The sequence below is a fragment of the Panicum hallii genome, chromosome 9 (assembly GCF_002211085.1).
Source record: "Panicum hallii strain FIL2 chromosome 9, PHallii_v3.1, whole genome shotgun sequence".
Taxonomy (NCBI): Eukaryota; Viridiplantae; Streptophyta; class Magnoliopsida; order Poales; family Poaceae; genus Panicum; species Panicum hallii.
In genome coordinates this window covers 72285537-72313503 of record NC_038050.1, presented here as the reverse complement: position 1 = coordinate 72313503, position 27967 = coordinate 72285537, and the positions used below count along the sequence as shown (strand labels likewise).

The 27967-nt window shown below is 47.5% G+C and overlaps 6 protein-coding genes across 9 annotated transcripts; 2 read left to right on the top strand and 4 right to left on the bottom strand.

Moving 5' to 3' along the window:
• Positions 1 to 1172: 1172 nt before the first annotated feature.
• LOC112873821 lies at positions 1173 to 11504 on the bottom strand. Of its 3 annotated transcripts, none has more exons than XM_025936893.1 (5): positions 11184 to 11501; positions 10388 to 11040; positions 10099 to 10299; positions 9928 to 9995; positions 1173 to 1381 (listed from the first exon to the last, which is right to left on the bottom strand). In XM_025936893.1, the coding sequence occupies exons 1-4, from the start codon at positions 11395 to 11397 to the stop codon at positions 9951 to 9953; spliced, it is 1113 nt and encodes a 370-aa protein (XP_025792678.1). In that variant the 5' UTR covers positions 11398 to 11501; the 3' UTR covers positions 1173 to 1381; positions 9928 to 9950. The 3 variants fall into 3 exon arrangements, with proteins under 3 accessions (XP_025792678.1, XP_025792679.1, XP_025792676.1); XM_025936894.1 differs by lacking the exon at positions 1173 to 1381 and adding an exon at positions 4928 to 5248 and having other exon boundaries at positions 11184 to 11504; XM_025936891.1 differs by lacking the exon at positions 1173 to 1381 and having other exon boundaries at positions 9815 to 9995; positions 11184 to 11498.
• Positions 2632 to 7380, top strand: LOC112873819 (calcium-dependent protein kinase 7). Of its 2 annotated transcripts, XM_025936888.1 has the most exons (9): positions 2632 to 2781; positions 2926 to 3257; positions 3359 to 4228; positions 4623 to 4766; positions 4856 to 5008; positions 5168 to 5283; positions 5797 to 5964; positions 6210 to 6434; positions 6987 to 7380. In XM_025936888.1, the coding sequence occupies exons 3-9, from the start codon at positions 3529 to 3531 to the stop codon at positions 7107 to 7109; spliced, it is 1629 nt and encodes a 542-aa protein (XP_025792673.1). In that variant the 5' UTR covers positions 2632 to 2781; positions 2926 to 3257; positions 3359 to 3528; the 3' UTR covers positions 7110 to 7380. The 2 variants fall into 2 exon arrangements, with proteins under 2 accessions (XP_025792673.1, XP_025792674.1); XM_025936889.1 differs by lacking the exon at positions 2926 to 3257.
• A 278-nt stretch (positions 11505 to 11782) lies between the features above and the next one.
• Positions 11783 to 12820, bottom strand: LOC112873822 (probable E3 ubiquitin-protein ligase ATL45). Its single transcript, XM_025936895.1, has one exon. The coding sequence runs from the start codon at positions 12650 to 12652 to the stop codon at positions 11957 to 11959; it is 696 nt and encodes a 231-aa protein (XP_025792680.1). The 5' UTR covers positions 12653 to 12820; the 3' UTR covers positions 11783 to 11956.
• Positions 12821 to 13964: 1144 nt separating this feature from the next.
• Positions 13965 to 18747, bottom strand: LOC112873820 (dolichyl-diphosphooligosaccharide--protein glycosyltransferase subunit 1A). The gene is made up of 10 exons (XM_025936890.1): positions 18479 to 18747; positions 18325 to 18369; positions 16932 to 17560; positions 16680 to 16827; positions 16421 to 16597; positions 16121 to 16189; positions 15951 to 16040; positions 15462 to 15620; positions 14571 to 14795; positions 13965 to 14384 (listed from the first exon to the last, which is right to left on the bottom strand). Exons 1-10 carry the CDS (start codon positions 18599 to 18601, stop codon positions 14193 to 14195), a joined length of 1857 nt encoding a protein of 618 aa, XP_025792675.1. The 5' UTR covers positions 18602 to 18747; the 3' UTR covers positions 13965 to 14192.
• Positions 18748 to 19670: 923 nt separating this feature from the next.
• LOC112873823 (phosphatidylinositol-glycan biosynthesis class F protein) lies at positions 19671 to 22128 on the top strand. The gene is made up of 8 exons (XM_025936896.1): positions 19671 to 19988; positions 20103 to 20168; positions 20256 to 20298; positions 20573 to 20627; positions 20815 to 20863; positions 21037 to 21104; positions 21212 to 21329; positions 21740 to 22128. The coding sequence occupies exons 1-8, from the start codon at positions 19845 to 19847 to the stop codon at positions 21851 to 21853; spliced, it is 657 nt and encodes a 218-aa protein (XP_025792681.1). The 5' UTR covers positions 19671 to 19844; the 3' UTR covers positions 21854 to 22128.
• Positions 22122 to 26106, bottom strand: LOC112873818 (protein MLO-like). Its single transcript, XM_025936887.1, has 13 exons — positions 25645 to 26106; positions 25503 to 25560; positions 24649 to 24884; positions 24431 to 24547; positions 24175 to 24235; positions 23985 to 24070; positions 23807 to 23881; positions 23632 to 23720; positions 23485 to 23534; positions 23341 to 23381; positions 23000 to 23209; positions 22781 to 22909; positions 22122 to 22679 (listed from the first exon to the last, which is right to left on the bottom strand). Exons 1-13 carry the CDS (start codon positions 25765 to 25767, stop codon positions 22287 to 22289), a joined length of 1668 nt encoding a protein of 555 aa, XP_025792672.1. The 5' UTR covers positions 25768 to 26106; the 3' UTR covers positions 22122 to 22286.
• Positions 26107 to 27967: the final 1861 nt, after the last annotated feature.

The following is a 27967-nucleotide window of genomic DNA, read 5'->3' as shown; positions in this document are numbered from 1 at the left end:
GTCGCCGCCGCATCTTTCGCCAATGATAATCCACCCCTGCATGCTTCACAAGGTCATGCCACCCGCTGTCCGATAACCAGGAAACTCCTGCCTAGACTGATATGATATCCAGATTAGCGTATCATCGTGCAAATAATGGCATCCAGCTACTCACATATAGGCAAATAAAGTCAAAAAAAAGAAAAGTCACAGATGTGCAGAGACGTTCAGTTCAGGCAAGTCCGCCGATCACAGTGCCTCGAGGGCGACCTCTCCATTGCTGCTGCCTGCTTCCTTTCAAGAGATCGTGATCGATGATACGCAGCAACCGCTGAGATGATCGCTGCGGAAGCGACGACGGCCTACTCATAAATCGAAATGCAATCCACGCGCCATTATATTCTAATCACTTCGCTGCGATCGGGATAGGGTAGCACGCAGTGTTGGCGTTCAGAAAAAAGCTGGACGCGTAACAGCGCCGGCACGAGACGATTCCAAGCAGCTGGGCGAGAGTCGTTGGAGCGGTCTCAGTTCATTCCAAGCACCCCATCCTGATCGCTTTTGCCTCTTGCCGAGCTGATGCCCATGATACGTGGTTGGAGCGAGAATGACAGTATCAGCTCCGCCACAAACGATTGAGCTGAAACTACTCGCTAATCCTGCATCATTTGTGCCACTTGCCAATCTGCTCATTTGCTGCATCTGTACGCGTATCATGGCTGGATAGTAACAGCGTCGCGATCGAGTGGTGTTACTGTCAGCGTGGCAGGGCTCGTATGTTGACGGATGCAAGCGCTCGAAAACACCCTGAAACTCTCCAGGTCACTACGCCAATAATTTAGCACTCATTCGACACGCTGAGTGATGGCACGTTCACGTCGCCGCAGAGATGAACATCCTCGTGCTTTCGATCGGACAGCATACAGAACTCGTCAGGTCAGCACTACAGATCTTCCTTTTTCTCTGTTAGAACTTAGAAAGAGGTGCGCATCTTATTTTTTAAAACTTTCCGAATGCAACGCTCGTTTCCCACGAGTCCAATAATTTTAATTTTAACCAAATTTATATAAAAAATCACTAACATTTATGTTTCCAAATAGATTTATTACATATTTAATCTAATGATACTTATTTTATAATATAGATATTAATACTATTTTTATAATTTTGGATAAATTTAAAATTGTTAGAAGTACATAATGTTGTTACTGGAAACCTTGGTTTGACCTCGTATTATCGACTTCTCCGCCTCCAGGGCATTCATTGCCTGCCGATTTTCTGCTGCATGCCTGCATCACAATGAGCTTATGCCTCGTGGGCCTCGAAGGCCGCCCCCACACGACTTCCCACGGGCCCGCGCCCTGTGCGTAAACCCATGTGTCTCTGACTCACCACTTGCCCCCTGCTTCAAGCCAAAACGCAAATAAAGCGGTGAAGTTTTTTTTTCCAATCATGTGGCTGAGAAGGCTTCAGGTCAAATCCCCATGGCCCATTCCTCTCTCTGCGAATGCATTCTATCCGAACACACTCCAAGCTTCAATCCCCCACCCACAACAAAACACGCGAATCAGAACGGCACCGACCGACCGCGCGGATTGAGCCCAGGGGTGCTAAAGAAAATTTTAATTTTAATTTTAATTTAGATAATTTAAGAATCAAATTTTAATTTTATATAATTTTAAGCTAAAAATATATACGAAACATGTTGGGCGGTGAGAGAGTATCCGTTACCATCCTAATTAAGTTAGGGAGACGCCGCAGCTCCGGCCGTCCCGCGCCTATCAGCTGTGCCGCTGACACGTGGGTTCCGGAACAGGTGGGGCATCCCTGCCTGCGATTGGGTTGGATTCCGGTTGGCCCCGTTGCCTTTTTCGTTTTGGTCGCTTTAGGTAAGGGAGGCATGGACGCTGTCACGCTAGTGACGCTACTGGGTACCGCCTCGCAGGAGAAAGCTCAGCGGGGGAGGCACTCTTCCCTTTTGCACCCTGGGTAAAGCCTCAGCTACAACTTGGTCCTCAAGGCAGTGCAAACTTTGATTGCTGTTCTCGGCCGACACCTGTAACTCCAATACAGCAAGCTCGAAAGCAAACTTGCTCGCATAAGAAAAGGGGAAGCATTTTTTGTGATTTTTTTGGGATGTGGATGAGAGGATAACGAAATGATAATTATCATATTAGAATATTCCGATTCATTTTCTTTTTCTAATACCTTTCAACAATTTGATACACCTTATATGGAAGATTTTGTATGGCAGACAAAACTCTACAGTGTTGAAGCACATACAAATACAACTATACCATCAGCTCAAATTTGACTTTCTAGAAAAAGTGGATTGAGGAGGTGAGACACTCTAACTTTGATTTGCACAGGATAAAGAAACCATGACCTTTTACAACACTAACTGTATCTGTCGCTGAACACTAATACAGCCAATACTAGCAAATCGTTATGGACACGGTACCGGCTTAAGCCGTCTCCCCGAGTTCCCAAACCGCTAGCAAAACCGCTGCTGGTTTCCGTCGGTGTGCAAAACTCCAGGAGTCCGGGGTCCCCGCCGCAAAAGCGTACCCACGCAGCTGCGTCGCACCTAACCCCTCGCCTCCCGGCTATAAAACCCGGTTCGCCCCCTTCCGCTCTTCTCTTCTCCCCGTCTCCATTTTTTTCCTCCCATTGTTTTTGCACTTTAGCCCCTCAAGAAGCTGCGATTTTGTGTCCGATCCGTCGGCTCGATTCTGCGCGTGCTTTGCATCGATCGAGCGCGCCGGCCGTTGGAAGATCCCTGCGAGGCTCCTCGTTTAGCGGGTGCGATTCTGAGTTCGATTCTGTTTCTTCCCGCACAAATCTCGTCTTTTTTGGTCAAGATTTGGCCTGTGGGCCTCCGTCTAGGTGTTTCTCGTGGGTTTCGGCTTTGTTTTTGCCGATTTTCTGATGGATTTCGTGTTCTAGGCCTGTGAGGTTCGGATCTTGTGCACAAGTTGCTGCATTAGAAACCCTCAAATTGGGGATTTCCTGCTGGACGAGGAGGAAGCTTCTCAAGGCAGCTGCCTTCCGGAGGAGCTCTTCCAGTTCTGGGGGTTTCAGTATACGCGGTTGAAAGATTAGCTTGAGGAGTAGGCTGGCAATCTCATTTATTGCGTGGGTGTTTGGTTAGATTTCGTGTATTGGTTACCAAAGTTTAGTTGTCAAGTCTGGTGTGGAAGCCCTCAGCCTGGAGATTTCCTCCCTCGAGACGCCGAAGGAGCCGGCGGCTTTGGAAGGAATTTCCTGCCATCCTTGAGGTTTCCATTTCCTCCTTGGCAAAGCTATATTTTCCTCGCTAATTATCTTGTTGAACTGACAAGTATTGATTGCTGATCAAGTCTTTGTTGTCAAATGTCAGGCTGCTGATTTCCCCCTCCTCAAGAAGTCAAGTAAGGGCTTTCTTCCAGAGGAGCTCTTCCAGTTCCTTAAGTTTGCACGCCGTGTCTATTCAATCTCAATTTGCATCCAAGATTCACAATCGTGTGAGACTGGGAACTCCAGAATTTGTTTGGATAAGGTGTTCTAGGAATGGGGAATCAATGCCCAAACGGGACTCTTGGCAGTGACTACTACAATCGTCCCGCTTCTAGGTTCGCTGATGGATACCTCGAGGAGGATCGCTACTCTGACTTGAAGAAGTTTGAGAAACCATGGTCTGAGGTGAACTCATTTAAGCCCACTGCTGCTGGCATTCTGAAGCGGGGATTGGATCCGACGTCGATCACTGTCCTTGAAAGGAAGACAACAGACCTAAGGGAACATTATATCATTGGTCGGAAGCTTGGTCAAGGGCAGTTTGGCACAACATACCTTTGCACCGAGATTAGTACAGGGTGTGAGTATGCATGCAAGACCATCCCAAAGCGCAAGCTCATCACCAAGGAGGATGTTGAGGATGTGCGCCGTGAGATCCAGATAATGCACCATTTGTCAGGCCACAAGAATGTTGTTGCAATCAAGGATGTTTATGAGGATGGGCAGGCAGTTCACATTGTGATGGAGCTATGTTCTGGTGGGGAGCTCTTTGACCGAATTCAGGAGAAGGGGCATTACAGTGAGCAGAAGGCTGCAGAGCTTATAAGAATCATTGTTAGCATAGTGGCTATGTGCCATTCACTTGGGGTGATGCACCGTGATCTAAAGCCAGAAAACTTCCTCCTTTTGGATAAAGAAGATGATCTGTCAATAAAAGCAATTGATTTTGGTCTATCCGTGTTCTTCAAACCAGGTATGATATCAAATTTGATCCATAATAAGGCATACTTTATTGACATTTTTAAAGCGTCAGATTAATATCATAACGTTACATGTTTATTTTTCTGTACAATGTGTTCTTGTAGCTAGATAGTAGTCATGTCCAGTTATCATCTGCTAGCATTCTTTAACCTGACTCTAAGAGCAACATAGTAGTATATAACAGTAAGGCATGACCTGCGCACTGGGATGTCTCATTAGCACAAAATTCATTACTTTTCAATTATTTTTATACTTATTCAAAGGAATAGGGTTGTTTATGTGACTCAGTTCATTTTGATCAGTTTTCATTTCCATGTGTAAGCTATGTGTGACTTCTGATGTTTTATGGATTTGACCTTGATTCTTATCTCTATCCAAAACTGCAGGTCAGGTTTTCACTGAGTTGGTTGGAAGTCCATATTATGTTGCTCCTGAGGTACTACACAAACGTTATGGACCAGAAGCTGATGTGTGGTCAGCTGGAGTGATACTCTATGTATTGCTTAGTGGAGTGCCACCTTTTTGGGCAGGTAACACCTCTATGCTCAGGTGTTATATTCAGGTAGACTGTATTTCTGAATTGGAATTGCTAACTAATGAATGTGATTTGTTCTACCAGAGACACAGCAAGGTATATTTGACGCTGTCCTTAAGGGGCACATTGATTTTGACTCGGACCCATGGCCTAAGATATCTGAAACTGCAAAGAATCTTATAAGAAAGATGCTCTGCCCTTGTCCTTCAGAGCGTCTGAAAGCCCATGAAGTACTACGTAAGTATATCTTAAGTCTTACCTATGTCTTCGATCAATTCAGTTGCTCTTAGCTGTTAGCTCTGTTTCCACAATAGGTTGTGTTCCCCTAATTGTTTTAGGAATTGCATAATCTGTACGTCTTTACTGTTAAAACTGATTATTATATATGAATGCCAGGCCATCCTTGGATTTGTGAAAATGGAGTGGCCACTGATCAAGCTCTTGATCCCAGTGTTCTTTCTCGGCTCAAACAATTCTCTGCAATGAACAAGTTAAAGAAGTTAGCTCTGAGAGTGAGTAATTTTATCTACTTCGCTATTTTCATATTCATAGTCATGAATGATCATGCATGCTATTGAATTTTATGAAAGTCTTGTGTTGTGCCATATCATTTGTCCCTTTCGGATCCGAAAGTTTTTCAAACTTTGGCTGCATATCTACTTGGCATCTTGTGGTGGATATGTGCCTTAATCTCATTTAGACTTGACCTTTTAAATATTGCAGTTAAGAGCTACATACATATTTCAATTAGTACAACAGTTCACACATGTTTCATGCTGGTAACAAATGCAGTTAGTTGCTGCCATATAGCTACTGCTGTTTCAGGCTGACCAGCCTGATTTTCTTCACTCAGCATGCAATACAATGCACTGAGTATTAGGATTTGGCATTCAGTTCAATATACTAGGATATGCACTACTAACATGCTTAATTGAATTTTGTTGTGCCTTTGATTATATGTTCTGCAACTATCAGTTATTCCAACATTATGGCATTATTTTTTTTGACACTTTATGTGCCTCCAGGTGATCGCTGAACGGCTTTCTGAGGAGGAGATTGCTGGGTTAAGACAATTGTTCAAAGCAGTGGATGTTAAAAATCGAGGTGTGATTACTCTTGGTGAGCTTAGAGAAGGGTTAAGAAGATATGGTACTGAATTGGAGGATAGAGAATTTAGTGATATAGTGGAAGCGGTAAGTAACTGTCTTGTGGCTAAAACATGCATTTGTGTTACATGTGTCATGTGTGACGGGAGATATTTTCTTGTTTAACACATGATCTGCTGTCAGCCTGTCTGCATGCATTTTTCAATACTTATGGAAAATACCTAAACAATGCATTTGTTGGATAGTAGCAAACCTCTTTTCTTGTGTGGCATGCATCTGTTTTAGATAATACACTGAAGTGCTTTGGCTAAAGTTCCTGAGTTTTATGGCAGGCTGATAAAGACAATAATGTGACAATCAATTATGAAGAATTTATCGCTGCAACTGTGCCTCCTAACAAAATAGAGCGTGAAGAGCACTTGATGGCGGCTTTTACTTACTTTGACAAAGATGGAAGTGGTTATATCACAGTTGACAAGCTTCAACGAGCTTGTGGAGAACATAACATGGAGGACTCTTTCCTTGAAGAGATAATTTTAGAAGTTGACCAAAACAATGTAAGTTGATCGTTTTTTTACTTGAACCACAATCCTAATGCTTAAAGATTTTCAGCAAAGAGCAGAACACTTTGGGTACCTAAATATGTCAACCTTTGCCCTAGACCTTTGAGTCATGCGGGGTTGCAACGTAGGGAAACATTGCAATGGCTCCTTATGCTGAATGGCATTTTATTAATAGAATAAACACCTTTGGTGGGTTGGCATCAACCAACATAGTCACACCTAACGCACAGCTGTCCGTTTCAGCAAACATTGAAGGATAGAAAAAAGAAATACATTTGGTGACAGCACAAGCATTGTCAAACTCTTGAGAGACCATTCACCATTGGTTTTGAACATAGCTGCGAGAATTCTCTTACCTGAGAAGTTTCCTAAGGTTGGCTATTTTTAGCTTTGACCTGAAAAGTAGGCAGTATAGGACCTTGATAATATCGGAAGAAAACCATGCCACGGTTGTTTTGGCTACTGAGCCCCAACAGTCCCTCTGAGGAGTTCTATTTTACTGAATAATTAATGCATGTGCTCATATGCCTTGTATTTGCTTTTCAGGATGGTCAAATTGACTACGCCGAATTCGTAGCCATGATGCAAGGCAACAGAATTGGACTTAGGTGGCAACCAATGGAAACCGCTTTGAATGTAACCTTGAGAGATGCACCTCAAGTACACTGATGCACACGTGATGTACAGATTTTGTTCTCTTTTCTTATTCATCATTTCTCCACGACCTGAATTCGGGTCTGGGATGCACGAGAAGAGAGCAAATCAATTCATTTAGTAGTATTTATGATCCCAAATAAGTGTGGGCTGGCAAGTAGTATAGTTTGTTATGAGAGATACTAGTAAGGGTTATATATATAAGTAGTGGTATATGTTCATGTAGTTGTAATCCTGTCCAGCGATTCAAAATACCAAAAGAGGTGCATTCAGTTTGTTATTTGTTCCTTCTGTTACTGGTGGTTGAAGGAGCTTCTTTTTTCTCCTTCCAAATTTGCACACGCTTAATCTTAAAAAAAATGCGAGATCTATTACTTGGTTTTTCCCAGTCAATCAAGCAGCCTTCTTGTCATATAGTAGAGGTGATAGTTTTGTGCCGCCAGGACTGGAGTCGCATGTGGTGCCGGCTACTCTGTTTGGGCTTCATTCTCCACGAACCGAACCATGTGCTGCGAAGCGGCCAGAACAGCAAAATGCAGAGCCGCCGCGTGCGGGGTTCAGATTCTCTAACGCGCTGAAGCGAAGTCACGCGTGACTCGCGCATCGCCCGATGCCCTCGGTTTGCCATCCAATGGTTGATGAAGATACATCTTTCCCAGTGCGTAGAGCGTCAGCCCAGTTGCCAATTCTGATCCAAATATGGCCCAGTTCGCGAGAAGGGGAAGGAAACAGAGCTGAACAGATATTTCAGTGCATTAAAACTCTGCTTTTGTACAGAATTGAACAAGGATTTCACTTTAACTAAAATAACCGTAATAAGGTTTACTAATGACTACTAATCTAACGACTCATATAGCTCAAAAAACAATTAATATGACAATTGGAGCTGTAGAATAAATAGACATTTCATTTACAGTTTCATCAGTTCCATGCTCTGAATATCTAATATAATCCCATCCAAAAGGCACTGCTACAACTAGTGAGATTGTACAGTTAGCCATAGATTTTGCTTGGCTATGGGAGCTCCACCAAAGACCACCAATTAGCAAATTTGTGGCAATGGGAGCTCCACCAATATATTTTGGGCTGATGCTAAGATGATAATTGATTATGCCCACTTTGGTGGAGCTCCCATTGCCACAAATTTGCTACATATTGGTGGAGCTCCTGTTGCCACAAATTTGCTAATTGGTGGTCTTTGGTGGAGCTCCCATAGCCAAGCAAAATCTACGGCTAACTGTACAATCTCACTAGTTGTAGCAGTGCCTTTTGGATGGGATTATATTAGATATTCAGAGCATGGAACTGATGGAACTGTAAATGAAATGTCTATTTATTCTACAGCTCCCATTGTCATATTAATTGTTCTTTTGAGCTATATGAGTTGTTGGATTAGTAGTCATTAGTAAAGCTTATTACGGTTATTTTAGTTAAAGTGAAATCCTTGTTCAATTCTGTACAAAAGCAGAGTTTTAATGCACTGAAATATCTGTTCAGCTCTGTTTCCTTCCCCTTCTCGCGAACTGGGCCATATTTGGGTCAGAATTGGCAGCTGGGCTGACGCTCTACGCACTAGGAAAGATGTACCTTCATCAACCGTTGGATGGCAAACGGAGGGTATCGGGCGATGCGCAAGTTAGAGAATCTGAACCCCCGCGTGAGAGGCTTCCGCCTGCCAGTGGATGAACCAAAGCGCGATTCGCCTACCGGAAACTAAGGCTTGAAAATTGGTGATCCTTTGGTGAATTTAAATATTTATGCTAATTTTTTAAATTAAAATTCTATTTTAGAAAAATAGTATAAATATTTGAAGGTTAAGGTGTATGTAAGACCAACTCCAGCAACAACACCCATCCATTTACCCATATCAGGGGAAAAGAGCGTGGGACCCACCGGATAGGTAAGATGGTCCGGCTGTAGTTTCTAGCGGCTCCTCCCATCGCGTCATCTTCTTCCTCGCTCCGCTCCCGAGCAGCAGCAGAAGTGAAGCCGACGCCCTTCCGAGCTCCTTCTCCAAGCTCCTCCGCGCCGCCTCCGCGAGCCCCTTCCATGAGCTCCTCTGGCCGCCTCCACGAGGTCCTCCAGCGTGACGCTGTTCATGGTGTGGACGGGGTCCTTGACCCTGAACACGGTGAGCGCGAGCACGAGGGCGACGATGGCGGAGGTACTGCACGGAGCGCCAGCGTCCTGCTCTAGATCCGGCGTCGGGGTGGCGGCCCTACCGCCGCCCCTGGCCACGACCGGCTCTCCACGGTGGCGCTCCTCCACGGCGGCCACGCCCTGCTCCTCCGCGCGCCGCGTCGTCTCCACGGGACGGGAAGGCATCCAACAGCAAGCGGGCCCGCTGCCACGTGTCGCTACGGTATTGGATGGCCGCGAATGGGGGAGAGAGAAGGAGCCCGTAGGAATGGGTAGCCGCGGGGTGCCTCCGGATTTTGGGGGAGAAGTTTGGAGGACTGCTGGAGAGATGAATAATAGCAAAAATCCCATATGTTGGAGGAAATGGGGAGATAGAGATACTGCTGGAGATGGTCTAAGGATCGCCAATTTGCATCCCTACCTGAAACCGTGGGTGGGTGTTAAACGGCGAGCGCTGCTGGGCAGGCGCCGCCGCCGGTAGCCGGGCGCGCGTTTCGTTTTGGTCGGGAGCCTGAACAATTCTGGCGTCCCAGAAATTCAGAATAGGCAGTCAGACGGAGCGGGTGCTACGCATGCATGCCTTTGGCAGCAACAATTTCATTTGGCTGGCTCGTAGAGCACCGTGTTTGCTGCACGACAGCATACGGCCAATTGGCCATTCTATTGATCTATTCTACATAGAATCTGATCGAACCTGGATGAAGCTGAAGGTTGAGATCAGGTGCCCCCCGACACCCGGGACTCGTAGGCAGCAGTGATCTCCTGCGAGAACAGAGCAAGCTCTGCAGATTAGTCTCTGAATATCTGCTGAGATCAGGCCGGAGCTGCACGCCTGCGTTGTCTGCTGAAAGCCTGAAACGCTTGCCTTGACGTCGCCGTCCTTGGACAGAACGCACCGCGACGTCACCGCGCTGCCGCCGCCCAGCGCCCACCCGACCTCGCACAGGAACTCGCCGTCGCCGTGCTCCCTGAACGCGCTCCACAGCTGCTTCGGCAGCGCCACGACGCCGTCCGCGTCTCTCCGCAGCTTGCTTGGTTCGTCGGGCGACAGCTCCGCGAACTTGCCCTGCTCACCACTCATCCGTCAAATTCTGTATCCATACACGCTACGCACCGAAACCGTAAAATTCAAATGTTCGATCGATCGCACTCACGGTCTCCGGGTCCAGCTCGTCGGAAAACCTCGCGGCCGCGACCTCCGTGGTCTCCCACTGGCCCAGCACCTCGGCCACGTCGAGCTTCTCGCCGGCCGCGAAGGCGGTCTCCCGGACGGCGCAGCCGCCGAGCTGCTCACCGTTGCGGAACGGGCCGTACCACTGCTCGGAGAACACCTTGAGGCCGCGCAGGCGGGCCTCCTTTCCCAGCGCCACGGTCTGCACCACCCGTACCCGCACCTCGGCGCTGCCGGGGCGCACGATGCAGTGCTCCACCTCGAGCACGGGCGCGGGGCCCTTGGGCCACGCGGCGACGTAGGAGCCGCCGGCGGCGTACGCGAAGGCGGCGGCGGAGGCGGCGTGGCGCTGGTGGGAGGTGTGCACGGTGGCGGCGTCGGCCTCGCAGCCGACGGTGGGGAGCAGGCGGACGAGGCGGTAGTGGAGCGCGCACGGCGCGGCGGGGTCCGCGAGCGTGGGGCACTGCGTCTGCCAGTCGAACACCTCCACGCCCCACTCGCGGTACGCCTCCGGGACCACGCTCTCCGGCAGCTCCACGGGGTCGCCGGCCGCCGTGAAGTCCGCGCCGAGGCCGTCCCACTCGCCAGACACCCGCGACGCGAACTCCGCCCACCCGGTGGTGTTATCTGCCGAACCTGCATGATTGGTGGATTGGTTGATGAGCCAAGCTCCAAGTTTCGTCCATCCTACAGAATCCCCCCCCCCCCCCCCCCCCGCCGCGTTGGAGCGTGTGCCGTTGCGTGGTCTAGTATGAAAAATCGTGGAATGCCTGTCTGACCTGGCTGTGCGTCCGTGGTAACGGCGATGGAGGTGTCAGGAGAGAGGACTCGCAGCCCCGTTCTCGCCGCGGAGGTGGAGGACCGCCGTGACCGAAGCGGGGACGACAATGGCCGCGAGCAAGACGGCGATGGCAAGGGCGGCGGGAGGAGAGCGCGGTGGTGGTGCGCGTCGGGGAGGGGCAGCAGGAGGAGTTGCGCGGAGAGGAGCGGCATTATTGTCGATCGATCAATGGACTCTGCTTTTCTAGTGGCGCTGGCGCATAGTAGGAATTACAACTTCCAACTCAGGTCTATATCTTGATTCTTGAACGCTGAAGCTGGCTAAAGATAAAACTTGTGTGGGCGTAGTGGAGGGCGAGCTAGTGGCCACCGCGAACTGGGCCTCAAGGCCTCAACGCTGTCACAGGATCAAGAGGCCCAAGCGCTGAGCGCCGCCGCCAGTTCGGGAGAACAAAGTTAGCGGGACGCGATCCCTCTTCCGTCGCCTTCTAGTCCTCCTGCCGCTGCGGAGGGTTCTCCTTGGAGGCGCTCGGCGAGATTTGAAGGATGACCTCGAATGAGTTTTTTCTTGCTCGCTCACCCTCTCAAGGGCCATCTCTAATCCAGTAGCATCTACTAAAATGTTGCTTACTTTCACATCCCCAGATGTGTTTACATGTTTTTAAACAAAAATATGTACATAATCAGCCAACCTAAATTTTACACCATGACGTTCCTTGAGCTCAGAATTCCAGTTGAGCTAAAAGTTCCCAGCTAAAGATTGCCAACCCGGTTAGGAACCGGCAGCCCTATCGCCGCCGGAACTGGACGATGAGGAGGCCTCCTTCATGGCCGCCTCGCACTTGCGGCAGCGCTTGGGCTCGGGCGGCCGCTTGGGTGTCTCGTCGACGACGAGAACGCGGCGGCAGGAGGGGCAAGAGGAGCGCGCGCCGAGCCATGTGTCGACGCACGCGACGTGGAAGCCGTGGCCGCACTGCGGCAGCACGCGGATCTCCTCCTTGGGCGCGAACTCCGACAGGCAGATGGCGCACTCCGCCAGGATCCTCTCCTCCCCTGCCGCGGCCGCGGAGGAGCCCCCGCGCGCCGCGGCCGCCGCCGCCACGGCGTCCTCGTAGGCGAGCTTCGGCAGCGCCCTGAGCGCCTTCTTCCCGAGCCCCTTGGCCGCGGCCTGCGCGCCGGGGGACGCGCGGGAGCGCGCGCACCGGGTGACGGCGGCGAGGCCCACGACGCAGATGAGCGCGCAGAGCAGCGCGGCGAGGATGACGACGACGTCGGAGTCGACGGCGAGCGGGCTCGGGGGCTCGGCGGTGGGGAGCTGGCCGGAGTTGGTCTGCAGGAGGCGCCGCGCCGACGACGCCATTGGGCAGCCCAGCCCAGCCCGGATCAGGCGGCGCGGCAGGGGCGAGGCGAAAGGGATCGGGGGACGGGGGGCGGCCGGAGTTTTATCGCGCACAGTGGCAGTGGTCATTAATGCTTTGTGACCTGAGTGGCTTCTCAGCTGGGAGTTGGGCCGCCGTCGGAAGTTGCAAGGGAGAGAGAAGTTCGTGTCTTGATGACATGGCGACGAGGAAAAGCAGGTGGCACGGGCCCCACCGCGCAACTTGACCTTGCCCCGCCACGGCAAACGGGGGCCACGGCCACGCGACGGCCGCGGGGCATTGGGGAATCCGCCGTGTGCCGGTGGGTGCAACCCGGTAGGGCCGGGGGCCGCGGCCTGGGGAGGTGGTGGTGGCCTCCTGATGCTTGCTGATGGTGATGGGTACACGGACGGCTAGGGATCGCCGTGGGGCGGCATGGTTTGCAATCATGTCGCGTGCGGCGTCCGTCGCTCGGCTCGCCGGCACTTGGCGTCTCTCTCCCGTGTCCATCCGTCGTTGGCATTGGCAGCTCTTGTCTCTATCAATCGATCGATCAAACTGGATGCACCAATCATCGGATCATCGTAGAATCTGCAGAGGCGGCAGAACAGGCGTGGCAGGAAGCTGGAAGCTTCTGCCTGCGGGTAACTCGCGGCCAGCTTGCCAGCATCTGCCCGATCCGAGGCAGAATGAGAAAGAAAGGTTCCAGGGGAAGCAAACGAGGTCGTCGGCTCGCTTGCACATCACTTCTCTGCCAAATGGAGTTTGTTTTTCTGGTTGCGAGAGCCCTTGAGAGCCCCAAAGGGGAGCAAAGTCTTTACGAGGTAGGTTTTTGATCCATGAATTTTATTCATCAGAACTAGTACGCTTGGGTAATCATTTAGGCCGCAACGTATAAAGAAGTTCAGCGCCTCCAGTAACCTGTGCTGCTTTCCCTTGTCCAAATCACTGTGTGGGCGTCCGATGGACAGGCACTACTCCGTTAATCCTTTGTGAACTTTCTTGACAACTTTTCACGGGGCAAATGATTATGCCACGCAAGTTACAGATGCTCATGCAGTAGTAAATTCCGAAGATAAACTAAAATCCATTGCACATGAAAAAGAGAAGAGCAGGTCTCAAAATCAAAAATAAAAAAATGGAAAGCATCACAAGGTTTCGTTGTAGATCACGAAAAGAGAACCAACAAACCACCGGTCGCTGCCCTTTTCATGTGGTCCCAGAAAATCGTGAGTGCAAGCAGTGTGATACTGTGATCCTGCCAGAAGGCCAAACCTGTTCAGTCTCAAACACGTGAAGCGCCTCTTTAGCATTAAGCTTTGATGCGAATCACAGACAAGTATTCTCAGTTGCAGATGCAAATGCAGCATTAAATAGGGTATTCTTGATCAATTTCCCAACTAAAACTTGGAAAACAGCGGGTTCAGTCCAAAAGATGAAGGTTCCCTGTGATATTGTCATCAAATGCAAAATTTAGTCAGCTCCAGAATGATTACAGTGATTATCATGTTACACGGTCGTTGCGATTTCCAGGCCTCAACTGGGAAATTGGATGGTTACTAATGCAATCTCAGTGTACTAGATTTCAACCTCGGGTAAACCCAGCAAAGACATCCTAATCGCTAAAGATATATGACGGCACAGATTAGCTCAAATCTCACTAATGTACTCTAAAAGAGATTCGACCTCCTGCCTCAGGGCAGCAATTTTCTGCTGCTGCAAAGCAATCCTGTTCCCTATATCTTGCCCACGCAGCTTCTTCTCAAAGCTGTCGACAACGGTGGAATGCCTTGTCATAAGCTTCTCCTGCATTTCTCTCTCCTTTATGATCAAATCCTCTACCTGCATCACCCCAAAGCAAACAGTAACCAAACTGGAAGATTTCCAGCTAACGTAAATACATAAAGGAAGTTCAGATTCAGGCTGCTTGAGACATGGCAAGATACATAGTATGAAAACCAGTTTCTTGACTTCGTTTCATCGTATTCCTGACATGAGATAATGTTTGGTTAGTAATAATTAACTAACCTTTGGCCATATCTGATAAGACTGGGGAGACGACTGTAGAGATGTCAACAATGACTTCAGCTCTTTCGATAGCTCCTTAAACTGTGCATCAGCAGCTTTACGAGCAGCCTTGCAAGACTGAATGTCCCCAGTCCTAGATAAATCACGCAATGAGGCCTCCAGTTTATCATGAACTGCTAAGCATTGCTCAAAGATACCCTGGATTTTCTGAACAGCGGCTTGCACCTGCACCATAAAGCATGAAATGGCCAGCAGAAATTAGTACTGCAGAAAATAACAGGCACTAATAACAGAACCTTGAACTGCACTAATCCAAGGCTTCATTTTCAGAGCTCCAGCCAATCATGGCCTTGCTAGCAAGACATGCACATTACACTAAAATTCGTTTGTATTTACACTTTACAGTGTTGCAATGGTTAACTTAAGGTCCCACTCTTGTCAATTCTATCAACGGTTCTAACCTAATCCTCCATCATAGGCTCCCATGCAGGATCCAAAATGTGTTAGTGTGGAAGTAGAATAGACAATTATCATTATTTGAGGACATTCAACTATCCAAGGTAATGCTTCCATAGTATATCCTCCCATAAGTAATTTCAGACTCACTTGACGTATCATAAAGCAACAACAATGGAAAAAAAGATTCACCACACCATATTTTTTTTGCAGACCGTGAAAATACTCCAGCTACAAAGTATGTATTCAAAACCCTGTTTAATTTAGTTTCTAAATTAATCATCAGTATTATGCGCCCAGTGCTCCATGGTGAATCAGAAACATCATACAAGAATAAAAGATGACAAAAAAATAATTACAGGCAGATATAAAACAGTTTTCAGCAAGCCCATTTACTCTCAATATATATGTTCGATATGCTAAATAATTGTGTACCTCGTCCCATTGCAGCTTGGCCAAGTAAGATGGAGAGCTCTTGGAAATTGATATATCCGTGCGCATGTAAACAATACAGGCCACAAACAGGAGGAAGAAACCAGTAATAAGCATCAACGGCTCTCGGAGCAAGGATATATTGTTGAATTTGTAGTAAACCTGCATATTGCAAAGCATTCATCAAATATTTTGTCTCAGTTCACACTATCATTGCAAAGCATTCATCAAATATTTTGTCTCAGTTCACACTATCATTGCAAAGCATTCATCAAATATTTTGTCTCAGTTCACACTATCAATAAACAATCTACCTCACTAAAAGTAGCACATGTAAGCCTTTCGTACAACAGCTTTTAGTGCTGTTATATGTGTTGAGAACCAATACTTCATCTTCGGATGGTTTGTTTGGATTAACTGTTTAGCCCAGATTATCCTTTTCAAAAAACCATTGTCCAAACAAATCACTCAATAATAAAACTGACAACTAACCTGGAAATACAAATTATGCTCTGGAATAACATCAGGCTTCTCCAAGACAACAACTGGCCTTCCAACAATGTCAAGGTGTGAATATTTCACCTGAACCACAAATCACTGCTGTTAGAAACAATGAACTGGAACAGCTATTTAGCTCACTACATCATACAATGAGAAATCACCTCTTGCCACTGCTTTGTTGGAAAGGGAGCTGAAACTTCGATATCCTTTGACCCTTCAGGTAGCACAACCTGTCCAACAACAAAGATAGATACAACGGGAAAATACAAGCAATGCAATCAGCAAGTCACTACAAGGAAGCATGGAATATGAAAAAAAAATAGCATCATAACACTCAGTAATTATTCTTGTTACTCACATTCCTATTATAAGGCTCATACGACAATACAAAATAAAGGCGACTGTCTAGAATGAATACCAACACATAATGGTCACATATAACCTGTATGTCTGCACCATACCTTTACTATAAGCTTTTCAATGAGAATTTCCTCAATTGGAGAACCAAATGTGATATTGAGAAACCTCTTTCCATCAGAATAGAAAACAAAGTCTTGAAGTGGTAAACCATAACCAACAGTGAAGGTTGTTTGCCACCCACCAAATAATGGAAACCTTGGTTCAATTTCCAGTTGGGTCTAAAATATGAAAGCTTGATCAGTGAAAATATACTGAAAGTGGTGTTGAAACATTGAAGACTAAGATAGCTAACAAAACTACCTTCTTAGAATCACTCCACAAATGTGATGTCGAAATATTACCAATCTCATCTCTGTAATAAATAGAGTGGGCCCTTGGAGGCAGTCTCGCAATAAGATTCCTAAAAGATGAAACACCTCTTACGTAAGGTCTGGACTGATAATCAATCCTGCAAAGGGGCAGATAATTAGTTACTTCTGACCATAATATATTTCTCCAGTTACAAGTTAAGCTACAACAAAACAGCAGTCTGAACACAGCAAGGTGAATAACCTGGAAAATTCACCCTTTAGTCTGGCACCACCATGGGCAATGTTGTAGTGTTCCGTAATCTGTACATTTCCCCAGTGAGATATCTCAATCTCCCTTATAACTTCCTTTGCGACTGCAAAAGGATTGTTGTTCTCAAAGTGCACGATCACAGGTAAGTAGGAAAACGGGGGAAGATCTTCAAACGATCCATATTTCAGTTCTGAATCCACAAGTTTTGCACTTGGATGCCTTGTGTATGATTCAACCCTTCCGCCGGGCAATCTGATAGCAAGTGTCTGTACCTTAACAGGGTAAGGTGACAGATAATGAGCACTATCCTGATAGACAACAAGTTGTGCTTCAGCTTGAGTGATTTCTTCTGGGAATGGTTGAAGAGAGTGTGTGAATACAGTCAGGACATCCAAGTGTAGAATCTTTCCCTTTTCCAAAGGTTTGGGTAACAATGCTGAAAAGAAAGTTAGCTCTGGGGGAGCTCCAGAAGGCTGAACAACTTCAATTGGCAGAACAGTACTTGGACCCTTCACTTTTCCTTCAGTACCAAATGCTCTTATAGCTGCTAAGTTCTTTGCTTGGATGTTGGGAAAAGATAGTAAAACTTGAGAGACAGGGTCTGGCCCAACATTTTCAACCTAAATAAAATGGAGCTATGTAAGTGGTAAGTTTTGTTGTAACAGCAGGAATCCAACATATTACACATGCATGAGCAAGGCTATATTCCACCTAGACGTGAGCACTTGCAAGAGAGATATTATTATTACTATAACAGAAAACATAAAAGTTCCATAGAATGTTAAGGCTTTTAGGACTGAAAGCATACAGTGAAAGAGACAAACATGCTTCAAATACGGGTATTTATACATAAAACAGAATTCAACAAGCATCACTAGAATTTGGTTTGGAAAATATGTGGCTGGTTTGTGGGGGCAGAGTATTGCACAACGAAATTTGGACAAAAGTAATTTGGCCAGTGGTGAGTAGACCAGCAATCGGGAAATGAGACATGATTTTAGGACTGATAGCAGGCAATGCCAATACAGTGAAACAGGCCAACCCGCTTCAGATATTTAAGATTGAAGTCTATACATAAACCTTTGTTCAACAGGCATCATCCAGTAGAAATTGGTTCAAAACAGGCTGGCCAGATTTCGTGGAACAGATAATTGGGAATGTCTAAATTTTGACGTTAGCAATTTGGACACAGGTGAATAGAGCTGTAGCCATGACTTAGTACATGATTCACTCTGTGAACTGCTAGCTTCATCAACCATAGCAGCATTCTAATCAAGCTGATTAGGCAATATTGACGTGTTTCAAACTACTAGGAGGTGGGGAGTTCAACAGGCTGGAACAATTCATAAAAAAAGCACGAGACAAACAAAGCCGAGCAGCAAACCTTGAGGGAAGCGAGGACGCGAACGATATGCGAAGTCAGATCAACCTGCAAGCAGAGAAGCAAAACCCGGGTGGCTTAGATCCGAGAGCGCTGAGGCGGGAGAGAGATGGGAGCTGGGCCCCGAGATCTGTGGGGCGAGGAGGACTGTACTGACCCTCCGATCTGCCCTGGAGATGACGAGATCGGCGCGGGCGGTTGTGGCGAGGGCGCCAACGAGGACGGTGACGAGGAGGAGGGGGAGGATGGCGCGGCGGAGAGGCGGCGGCGGAGTCGCCATCTTCCCGCAGCCAGATCGCGTCGGGGAGTTTGGCTTCGCGGCCAGATCGAGGACGAGGTGCTTAAAACCCTCGGGCGTGTGTTCGCCTGCCTTGCCAAGAGGAGGAGACGCTAACGCTGCGCAGCGGCCGGGCCGGGTCACTCGTTTCCGTGGGGTTTTGCTCAGTTTTTTTTTTTGTGTGCGATCTCGACCTCGTTTCTGTAATCTTCCGGTCTTCCCCGTCCGGCGCAGTGGCACCGGCGAGTGGAGCCCCTGGCACGTGAAGGCTAACGCTAAGGATAATCCCATTCTAAGTTCTATAAAAATTTCATGCGCACTAAACGCAGTAGCACATCGGCATTTGTGATGATATGGTAATATAATTATAATAATATGGTAAGATAGTTGTGAAGAAAAAAGGAGAAAAATTATTAGAATAAAATTGTTTCCAAAACTATAAAATTTGTTGAAACTTACATTGAAGACTATAAAATTTCATTTTATGCAATTGCATCCAATCACATGTCTCACAATTAAATGCTATGGGTAGTATATAAAATCGTGAAATGAAACTTTACATTGATAGACTTTATTTTATTCGCGAACTCAAATATATTTAGATGATATAGCACTCTATGGAATCGTGTAACAAAATTCTGCATTGGAAATAGCCTGGTTTGGGATGTGGCATTTCACATTTGGTTGTGCAAAACCTATCTAAAACTCGTGCACACACACGGCTAGAAATCCATCCAGGATACGGTTCAATTGTTAACAAACTTTACACCTTATGGATCTATATATTAATGGTTAAGTATATTGTTATCTAAGATTGATTCTATTGTGTGGTTTAAAGTTGTACTGTTCTGAAAATCATACTGTTTGCTCAATAACCAGACAAACAGACCTAGATTGGATTACTTTTTCCCTATTTTTTTGGAATTCTTTGTTTCTTTGGCAAAATTTGTTTGCCATTTGACGATGCCTTTCGTAGTTTCGTGCAACTCGTTGCTGTGCCGGCTTTGCCGCTCCAGGAAGAACCGGCCATACACTAGTAAAAGAGAACCGTTGGATTCTGCGGACGGTTGATGAGAGAAGCAGCGTCTCGGTGAGTGGAAGTCGGGAGGATCTGCATCCAACCCAAACCGGCCGCATCAACCTCCGCCAGCGAAGACCGGCCAGCCGGCGGCCGTAGTCGGGAGACGCCGGCGCGGCTTCAACCTCAGCGCGCGTGCCTTAACCTACCCAAGCGCCGCCTCGCGCCATGCGCGCCTCGGTCACCGAGATCAGCGCCTTCACGGCCGCGGCCGCGCATGTGCTCTGCTTCGCCGGCCTCGCTGTCGCCCACTCACTCGCTGGCCCCGGCGCTCCCGTCTCCGACCCTGCGCGCGCCCTCCGCCTCCTTGTGGTATTTCCGCTCCCCTTCCCCGCCCCTCGCCTCACCTCCCTGCCGGCGGAGTAAACTATTATCTTCAGCGTCCCCACTTCTGATCCGAACTGAGCACGTTTCTCCTTCACTTAGGTCTGTGAAGCGCCCGTGGTCATCGCAGTGTTCAGCTACCTCCGGCGTGACCCCAAAAGCTGCTCGGTATGGCGCGCGTGCGACCTGTTCGATCAATTGCCTCTTTATTTTTTTGGTTCAGCGATGTGGTGATCGGGTACCCTTTACTTTCAGTTTTTCAAGGCCGCTGCAAGAGGATTGATCGGCTTGCCTGTGGGTTAGCTCTATAACTAGACTTTGATTGCATTTTTTACTTTGGGAATGGCAGAACTCTTGTGATAGCACGTTACTGTATTAATATGAAGCCCGAAATGAACAGCTCCATGCTGGAGATCTGAACCAGTTGTTAGTACTACAAGCTGGTTGGACTATCAGTCAAAATGCCATTCTCTCTCATGGGTCAAACTGTTAGTTATATTATCTAGTATCTGTTTTTTTTCTTCTTTTCATTTCTTTGATCTTACTGCACACTCTTTCTTTTTTCATGCCAGGAGCGTTCTTTAATGCGTTTGGAGCAATTGTTCTTGGTGCACCTGTTGGAATCAAGTAAGTGTAGATTCAGAAAGGAGTTAGCCTATCTTTTACTTAATGAGTAAGAATCATGACTAGGATTGGCGTCTGTAGTGCTTTGCTCTATAATTGTATCTTGCATCTGAATTTTAGCAAAATACACCATGATATTTCAATTTACAGGTACTAGAAGTTCCTTATTTGATTAATTATGCATTTTCAGGTACTGGATGGTTACTATTTATTGGTCACTTCTCATGTCCCTGTTCACCGTAAGTGCCATTTTCGCTAACCTTTTTGTACTAAACCGAGCACTTGACACCTGAGTACTACAAGAATCAGTGATGTCTTGTTTTGGTACTCCTTTACTCATAAGTTTACCACTTTGTATTTACTAAATAACTGCAGCAATCGAGGCAGGGAAACTAATCTTGTTACCTTTCAGTTTGTTCCTGCAGCATGTGTCTTTGGAGTGTCCAAGATTGATTGGCAGACTGTGCTTTGTCACTCCATGTATGTTCTTGACTTGTAAACTGGAGAGGTTCATCCAGTGGAGATATTTCTTTTTTATTGTCCAGCAACTGTGGCATCATAGTTCATTGTGTCTTTTTACGTGTCAGTTATTTCACGCCAACTGATGTTGAGAACTACATGATCTCTGCACCTTGTCATGGAGCTGTGCTAGGAGCATGGCTCGGTGCTTGGCCTATGCCCCTTGACTGGGAGAGACCTTGGCAGGTAAAGATACCATCTTTGAATCTCTAGCGCTGTGTTGCCAATTCCTAGGCATGGGAGTGCTGGATCATACAGATATGTTTGCACACATTCAGTAGTTAACATGAGGTACTCATGGCTATTACCTGGAGTAAACAATTGTGCTCACAAGCATGGCTACAGACATTAAAATATGAGCAGTACCTTCTCCAATTCATATATTCCCATGAGTATTGGGTGATTTATGATCCCCATTTCGTGACTGAATTTTTGAGAGCTGCAGCCTGAAATTCATTGGTTCGTTTGACGTGCTGTTGCGTTTCTGCTTTTGAGTTATTCAATATCTCGATGCCTTTTTTATCTCCTACACTTGATCATAGATCTTACTTTCAGTGAAGTATTTATCGTTATTCTGTTTCTTTGATCTTTCTCAGGAATGGCCAATCTGTGTCACTTATGGGGCAGTCGCTGGGCATTTGGTTGGAATGGCAGTGTCACCGGTCCTAATAGCTGTTCACAAGAGAAGGGTCCGTGCAAAAGCTGACTAGCCTGCGGATGATGAGTGCTGCCATACTTTTTTTTTTATCTCTCTTATTTCCTGGTTGGATACGACTAATCCAGATTCCTGTAGTGTACGACTGTTCTTCCCACGAAGCAATGTATTTTTTTTATTAGCTTTCTTGTTATAGTGTGAGTACCGATGGCTTTCAATAGCTTCATCGAGTTTCGCATTGTTAGCTCCTTCAGCTAGCCCTTTTTGCTGCTGTACATTATTTTCATGATTGTAATGATAACAGTTGGTGTTAGCTTTTTCTATAGAGAAGTCCGAAGTTCATGTGCTTAGATGTTGTGATGCTCTCTGCATCCATTATTACATATTGTTTTTGAATAAACGAAACTTGCCTAACGTGTCAGTAGTATCCCCTCCTATGCTTTGCTATACAAAAGAAAAGACAAAACATGCTACACAAATCTGTTGCATCACCGCTGGACGCTGAACGAAAAATCAGCATCGGCGATATCAATGTCCACGGCGGTGGACGAGGCCGTCCGCCTCCTCTCAGGGTCTAGCCTGTGCAGCCGGTACTGGTCGGCCACCGGGTACATGTCCTCGAGCTCCTGTCCTCGCCCCGGCGAGGTCGGGGCGCTCTGGGGATCATCCGACCTCCCCCTGTACTTGTGCAGCAGCTGCACCGGCGAGTTGGCGCGGCTCGGCGACGTCGCCCGGCTCTGGCTCGGCGTCGTGTCCGCGCTCATCAACCCGTCGAAGCCTGCCTCCCGCTGCTTCACCTTGTCCTTGGCCGCCTTGCGCCATTTCATCACCGCCTTCGCCGTCTGCTCCTCGAAGATGGTCTTCTTCATGTGCGAGCCCATCTGCACGCACGAGGTTGCAGTTGGATGTGATCCTAAACTCATGTGTTTCTTTCAAAAGACTTCATGTAGATTTTACAGATGATTATTTTTAAAAAATTTACCTGTGTGACGAGTGCATATAAAGGGAAGGTGATGTAGCTGCAGAGGACCTGAAGAGCCAGCCCCACTGCAACTTTCATGATGCTCAGTCCCAGATTTTCGTGGTAGCAATCTTTCAAGCCTGGGGTGAGCTGCGCAAGCAACAACCAAAAGAAATTAGCCTTTTCAAGGCCATGCTGTAGCCTGTAGTGAATGGATGAAGGAACACCTTGAGAACCTACCAATGTCCAAACGAAATGCGCCATCTGGAATGCATTCTGGAAGAGCGTCAGGTGTATGAGAAACAGGACCCACTCAGGCCGGTTGAACCAGAAGAACCTGTCGCTTGGCTCCACGATAGGTGCCCCCTTGATCACAGTCGCCTTGTCCTGTATTTCCTTGGCCATCTCCATGATGACAATCTCTAGCTTGGTTCCAACTAACAAGAGGATCTGAGACAACGACAAATTTGTTTGTACTTAAGGACAATTTCAATTGGCTCTTTAACTTGTTTCTGTCAAGAGAGAGGAAGGCATTTTATTTTCCTAAAAGGAAAAACAGAGAGGAAGGAACGAACACTTACAACGAGTGGGACGAAAGAGATCCAAATAAGCGTGCCGAGTCCTGCGCACAGGAGCAGAGCATTTTACAAAAAGGGATGGTGATTACAAGACAAGCCCAGAGCCTGTGGTCTAGCAGCTAGGAATGAGATGGGACAAGGCTTTACCTTGGATATCGATGAAGAGTATGAAGATGGCGACAAACCATAGCGGCAGGCTGCAAGAACCAGCCAAATGTGTCAAGGTCAGCCATAGCCCATAGGACGAAGCTCATGACGTGCAAACTGTTAACTGAAAAAACTAAACGGACGGACCTGATGCCAACGACGACTTTGAAGTCGTCCTCCAACGACCGCTTGATGTACTTTTGGAAATCGAACTTAGCATTGGGCGACAGATGAGCCTGCATATAAGAAATCATCGTCATGATGGAACATGAGCAACTAACTCTAGCGTCAAAAGCAATTGCAACTGGGGGACGGTCAGTACGTTGATGAAGCCTTGGCGCATGGTCAGGTAATCCACCTTGGTCACCGAAGCAAAGAACTGCCTGAAGAATGCCACCTGGGATATAGAATATTCAGAGAGCGTAGGTCAGTGAGAAACGCTGAAACTGGCTGCAAGAACTAACTAAAGATCTGGAGCTCAGAGGCCTGGTCGAACTCACGATCCATCTGACTCCAGGTGTGCTCGGGAGGCCCAGGTGCCGCTTCACGAACGACGTTTGGTGTGTGAACCGGAATCGTGAAGGATCTGCATGCAAGAACCTCATCACCTGTAAGTAAGCTTCACTCTGATCATGCATGCCTCGAGAGGAACATGCAATCGGTTGAGAAAACGGAGCTGCTGATTCTTACCGGTTGCGAACTGATACTCCAGCGAGTTGGTCTCTGATTCCCATTTCTTCCATCTCCTCATCTACACGCAAGAACATGACAAACGATGTGTGATTAGTATCCCCTAACTGCAACGTAGTAAGTGCCTATTCTGACTGTAACGGAGTAATCGAATGGTTGCTCAAAGATGTTCTTCTTCTTTTTTCCCCTGAAAGAATTGGGCAAACTGAAGTACTAGTAGCATTCAACATCATATCGATGGTTGGCTTGTGCTTACTTTCAGACGTGCTAGAGTCATCGTGGCGACGCTGTAAACGACATGGAACACCGCGAGCACGAAGATGAATATGTGCAGCTGGTGGACGCCGTTCGTGGAGATCAGTGACACCTTGCCCTGCGGATAACAAGCAGAAGAAGAAAGGTTATTGATTTCATGACTTCCATCATCATCATCATCGCTCTGGGCAGCTTGTTGCTTTGCAACGCTGGCCTCACTTTTGTGTCGCAAAAGTCGTCACCAGCCCCGCCGCCGGCCAAGAACCGGCGATGGTTGACTTCTTCTCCAGGGTACCAGAGGAGCCTCCGGTGGCCATCGCCGCCGCCGCTTTTGCCGCCGCCCTTGGGTTTGCACGGCAGCATGACGCTGCCAGCCTTGGCAGGGATGCATATCTTGGGGATGGGCGTTTGCGCCACGGCGAGGAGCAGGGAGATGAAGCCCATCAGCATCAGCTCTGCAGGCGATCAAAGAAAGAAAAAAAAAGAATCAGCAAGAGCTTATCAAAGATTCCAGCACGAGAACTAAATCGAGTTCATGTGCTTTGATTAACTGAATTTTTTTTTGAACTTTAGAGCATCTCCAACCATGAGTCCTATATTTGGGTCCTATAATTTGTATTAGTGACATATTTGATGTGTTTAGGGTAAAGAAAAAGCTTACACTCCAATAGTGGGTCTCAAATCATGTCATTTACAACTAATTGGGGAAAGATTGGAGCGGAGTCATTGGGGAAAGAAATCTCTGTCAGTTAGATTTCGTGGCAAAAGAGAGATAGGACCCAACCAATTGAGTCCTATATCTAGGACCCGGGAGACTGAGTCCTAAATTGATTTGACAGTTTTTTTTTGTAAAATAGGACTCCTGTTGGAGGCTATTTTTTTCTCTTAAACCCTATATTTCAAGATAGGATCCAATTTAGAACTCCTATTGAAGATGTTGTAAGGTCTTTGTTTATGCACAGCTACTCTTTCTGAAGTCAGATTTGGACGGGGAGAATATAACGAATTTCGGTAAGGGCTATTAAATCATGCGCAACAGGGCAATAAAGGAGGCGTTGATGGAGCAGCCCCACCTGCTTTGATCTTCTCGAGCGCCTCCCGCATGGCCTTCTTCTGCCGCGTGTGGAACCACTGCATGAACCAGGGGGGCAACAGTCAGACACTCAAAATCAAGCTCAGCGAACGATGGATGAGCAGGCAGTGCTGGGGACGTACGTGTCCGAGCCTGTGGAGGCCGTGCTCCATGGCGACGGAGATGAGCACGATGACGGCGCACACCAGCGCCACCGCCCACGTCGGCGTCAACGGCAGGTCCCTCCCGCCCCCGCCCCCCGCCATCTTCTCCCAGCTAGCTTCCTGTTCCGGAGCAAACCACCAATCACCGGGGGCTCCAGCAGCTCGAGACGAGCTGTGGCCTGGGGCACGCGCGCGCAAGCCTCACGCACGCACGGCCGCCTCGTCCCGGTGGTGAACGCACGCAAAAGGCAAAGCCTCGTGGCGAGCGAGCAGAGCAGAGCAACCGAGTGGTGGTCGCTGCAGGCACGGGGGCGCGGCGTTTTTATCAGCGCCGCTCCCTGGCGGCCGCGTCAAAGCGCGTGGCCGGCCGGCCAGCGAGCCCGGTGATGGGAGTCAGGGAGTGACTGGTCTCGGCCACGCGATCTTGGCTCGGGAGCACCGGAGGATACAATGTCCTGTAGCGGCCGGTTGGGCTCGGGGCGGCGCGAAGCGGGGTGGTTGGCTATTGGCTTGGTTGCCTGGCCTGGCCTGGCCGAGAGCGCGAGCTTTTCTAGCGAGTGCTCGGCCGGCCGGCCGGCCGGTACACGGGGGCCCCATGCCGCTTAATTTCCGGTCGCAGCTAGGAGTAGTACCAGCTAGCGAGACAAAAACTAACGTGAGAATAGCAAGCGCCAGGACGCCAACGTAGACGGGGTATAAAAAAAAAAGAGAGGCGAAGTTGTCTTCTGTCTGTTGGGGAGGTACGGCGAGGCGACGGCGACAGATGATGAGACCCTTGTATTGTAAGCGCTCATGGCCTCATGGGGTAGACAAATCCACGCCTGGCGCGTACTACGCAGCTGAGAAAAAAATAGCAGTAGCAGGACAAGGACCTAACGGTAGCCGGATAACGTTTTCGAGTGGCCGGTCAGTTACAACGTCTCACATCGCCGGTGACTACTGACCCGGCTCAGTGCAGCAGGCTGGAGATAAGGAAGGTGCGTCGTTGAAGCAGAACGAGTGGACTGGCGCAAGTCCGTTAGTGTCTCGGTGAAGGAAACAGTTGCCACCACGAAACTGACCGGTAACTAAATGCGATGCGGCCGCCGGCGAAGGGTTTTCTCCAGTGTCCGGTCGCCAGACAGTGTGCCGCACGATGCCTGGGATTGGACTGACATCCAGAACCCAATTGAACGAATCCAATTGAGATCCAGCCTCCAGGTAACGTCAGACAACCATCCAGCCAATCCTAACATCCAATTCAGCACCATAACAGTTGGATTGATTTGCAAGATCGAAGCAAGGTTACCCTTTCATTTCAAATGCTAATAGAACCAGTACCAACATATCCTTCTCTGCTCGAACAACAGACCTCAAGGAAGGTTGTAAAAAATGGACGGCAAAAATATGTATGGCTATCAAATTGGGAGGAACAATTACTCAGAAAATAGAATAATAGAGACCTCAAGGTATCCTACCATAAACTGGTCATATTATGTAGCTCTGACGATCAGCTCTTACATAAGTGAAATATATTCCATCTTGGGAAGCCTATCCAATTATCATGTAAACTCTCTAGTATTTCGGAAGACTACAACATGTAATTATGTATTCTACTGAACCCCTGAACAAAATGGTAAGAAAAAAAGTTCTAAAAAAACCAAAAGCCAAGGTAAGGATTGAGCTTTGTTTGCCAGAATTCATCTTAACAATGCAGGTCACTTATTGTCATATTTTTCTAGCTACAATATGTTTGAAGCCCTAAACCCTAAACTCTAAAGAGCAACAGTTCAGGTGTAGGCTATGAGATTATTTTTGGAACAAATCCATACTTAGTAGCAGTTAAAAGCACAAAGAGAAAAGTCCAATGCCTCCTAATACTCCAAGAACAATAGGTACCCCTGTTAATACTACACGGCTCTGACCAGCAGTCAGAAATTCTAATTGTTAATGCTCTAACCTGAAGTCCAAAATGTACACAAGCAACGATAGCACATAACAATATATGATCTTGATGGCAGCACTTCCTCCTCGGCAAAACAAAAGCAAAATAGTTTGGCAGTATAAAATTTAAAAGAAAAACATTTAATAGGAGCATCAAATTTCAGCTGCATCCTTTCTGTTCATGGAAACCATATACCTATTGGCAGAAACCAATAGGACTAAATTAAAGACCCTTGAAACATGTTATGCGTGTTAAGAGTTCAGAATGGCAGTAATAAACATAACTTGTGTGCAGCTATGCAGCAATATATATGAATAAATGCTGACAACATGACACACCATGGTTCCATTTCTGTGAACATAAATATGATGCAAAGGT

Bases quoted from the DNA above. Each gene is read 5' to 3' on its own strand.
- LOC112873823 (XM_025936896.1), top strand. From the start codon at position 19,845: ATGCGCGCCTCGGTCACCGAGATCAGCGCCTTCACGGCCGCGGCCGCG. The intron at 20,299-20,572 runs GTTAGCTCTATA...TTTTCATGCCAG, and splicing joins ATTGATCGGCTTGCCTGTGG to GAGCGTTCTTTAATGCGTTT. The intron at 21,330-21,739 runs GTAAAGATACCA...GATCTTTCTCAG, and splicing joins ACTGGGAGAGACCTTGGCAG to GAATGGCCAATCTGTGTCAC.
- LOC112873821 (XM_025936894.1), bottom strand. From the start codon at position 11,397: ATGCCGCTCCTCTCCGCGCAACTCCTCCTGCTGCCCCTCCCCGACGCG. The intron at 11,041-11,183 runs GTCAGACAGGCA...CCAATCATGCAG, and splicing joins TACCACGGACGCACAGCCAG to GTTCGGCAGATAACACCACC. The intron at 9,996-10,098 runs GCAAGCGTTTCA...CTGTTCTCGCAG, and splicing joins CCAAGGACGGCGACGTCAAG to GAGATCACTGCTGCCTACGA.
- LOC112873819 (XM_025936889.1), top strand. From the start codon at position 3,529: ATGGGGAATCAATGCCCAAACGGGACTCTTGGCAGTGACTACTACAAT. The intron at 4,229-4,622 runs GTATGATATCAA...CCAAAACTGCAG, and splicing joins ATCCGTGTTCTTCAAACCAG to GTCAGGTTTTCACTGAGTTG. The intron at 5,009-5,167 runs GTAAGTATATCT...TATGAATGCCAG, and splicing joins GAAAGCCCATGAAGTACTAC to GCCATCCTTGGATTTGTGAA.
- LOC112873820 (XM_025936890.1), bottom strand. From the start codon at position 18,601: ATGGCGACTCCGCCGCCGCCTCTCCGCCGCGCCATCCTCCCCCTCCTC. The intron at 16,041-16,120 runs GTGATTTCTCAT...TTTGTGGTTCAG, and splicing joins CAACAAAGCAGTGGCAAGAG to GTGAAATATTCACACCTTGA. The intron at 14,385-14,570 runs GTTAGTTAATTA...GGGGTGATGCAG, and splicing joins CTTATCAGATATGGCCAAAG to GTAGAGGATTTGATCATAAA.
- LOC112873818 (XM_025936887.1), bottom strand. From the start codon at position 25,767: ATGGCGGGGGGCGGGGGCGGGAGGGACCTGCCGTTGACGCCGACGTGG. The intron at 23,882-23,984 runs GTGAGTTCGACC...TCTATATCCCAG, and splicing joins CACCTGGAGTCAGATGGATC to GTGGCATTCTTCAGGCAGTT. The intron at 23,535-23,631 runs GTCCGTCCGTTT...TGGTTCTTGCAG, and splicing joins AAAGTCGTCGTTGGCATCAG to CCTGCCGCTATGGTTTGTCG.
- LOC112873822 (XM_025936895.1), bottom strand. From the start codon at position 12,652: ATGACCACTGCCACTGTGCGCGATAAAACTCCGGCCGCCCCCCGTCCC.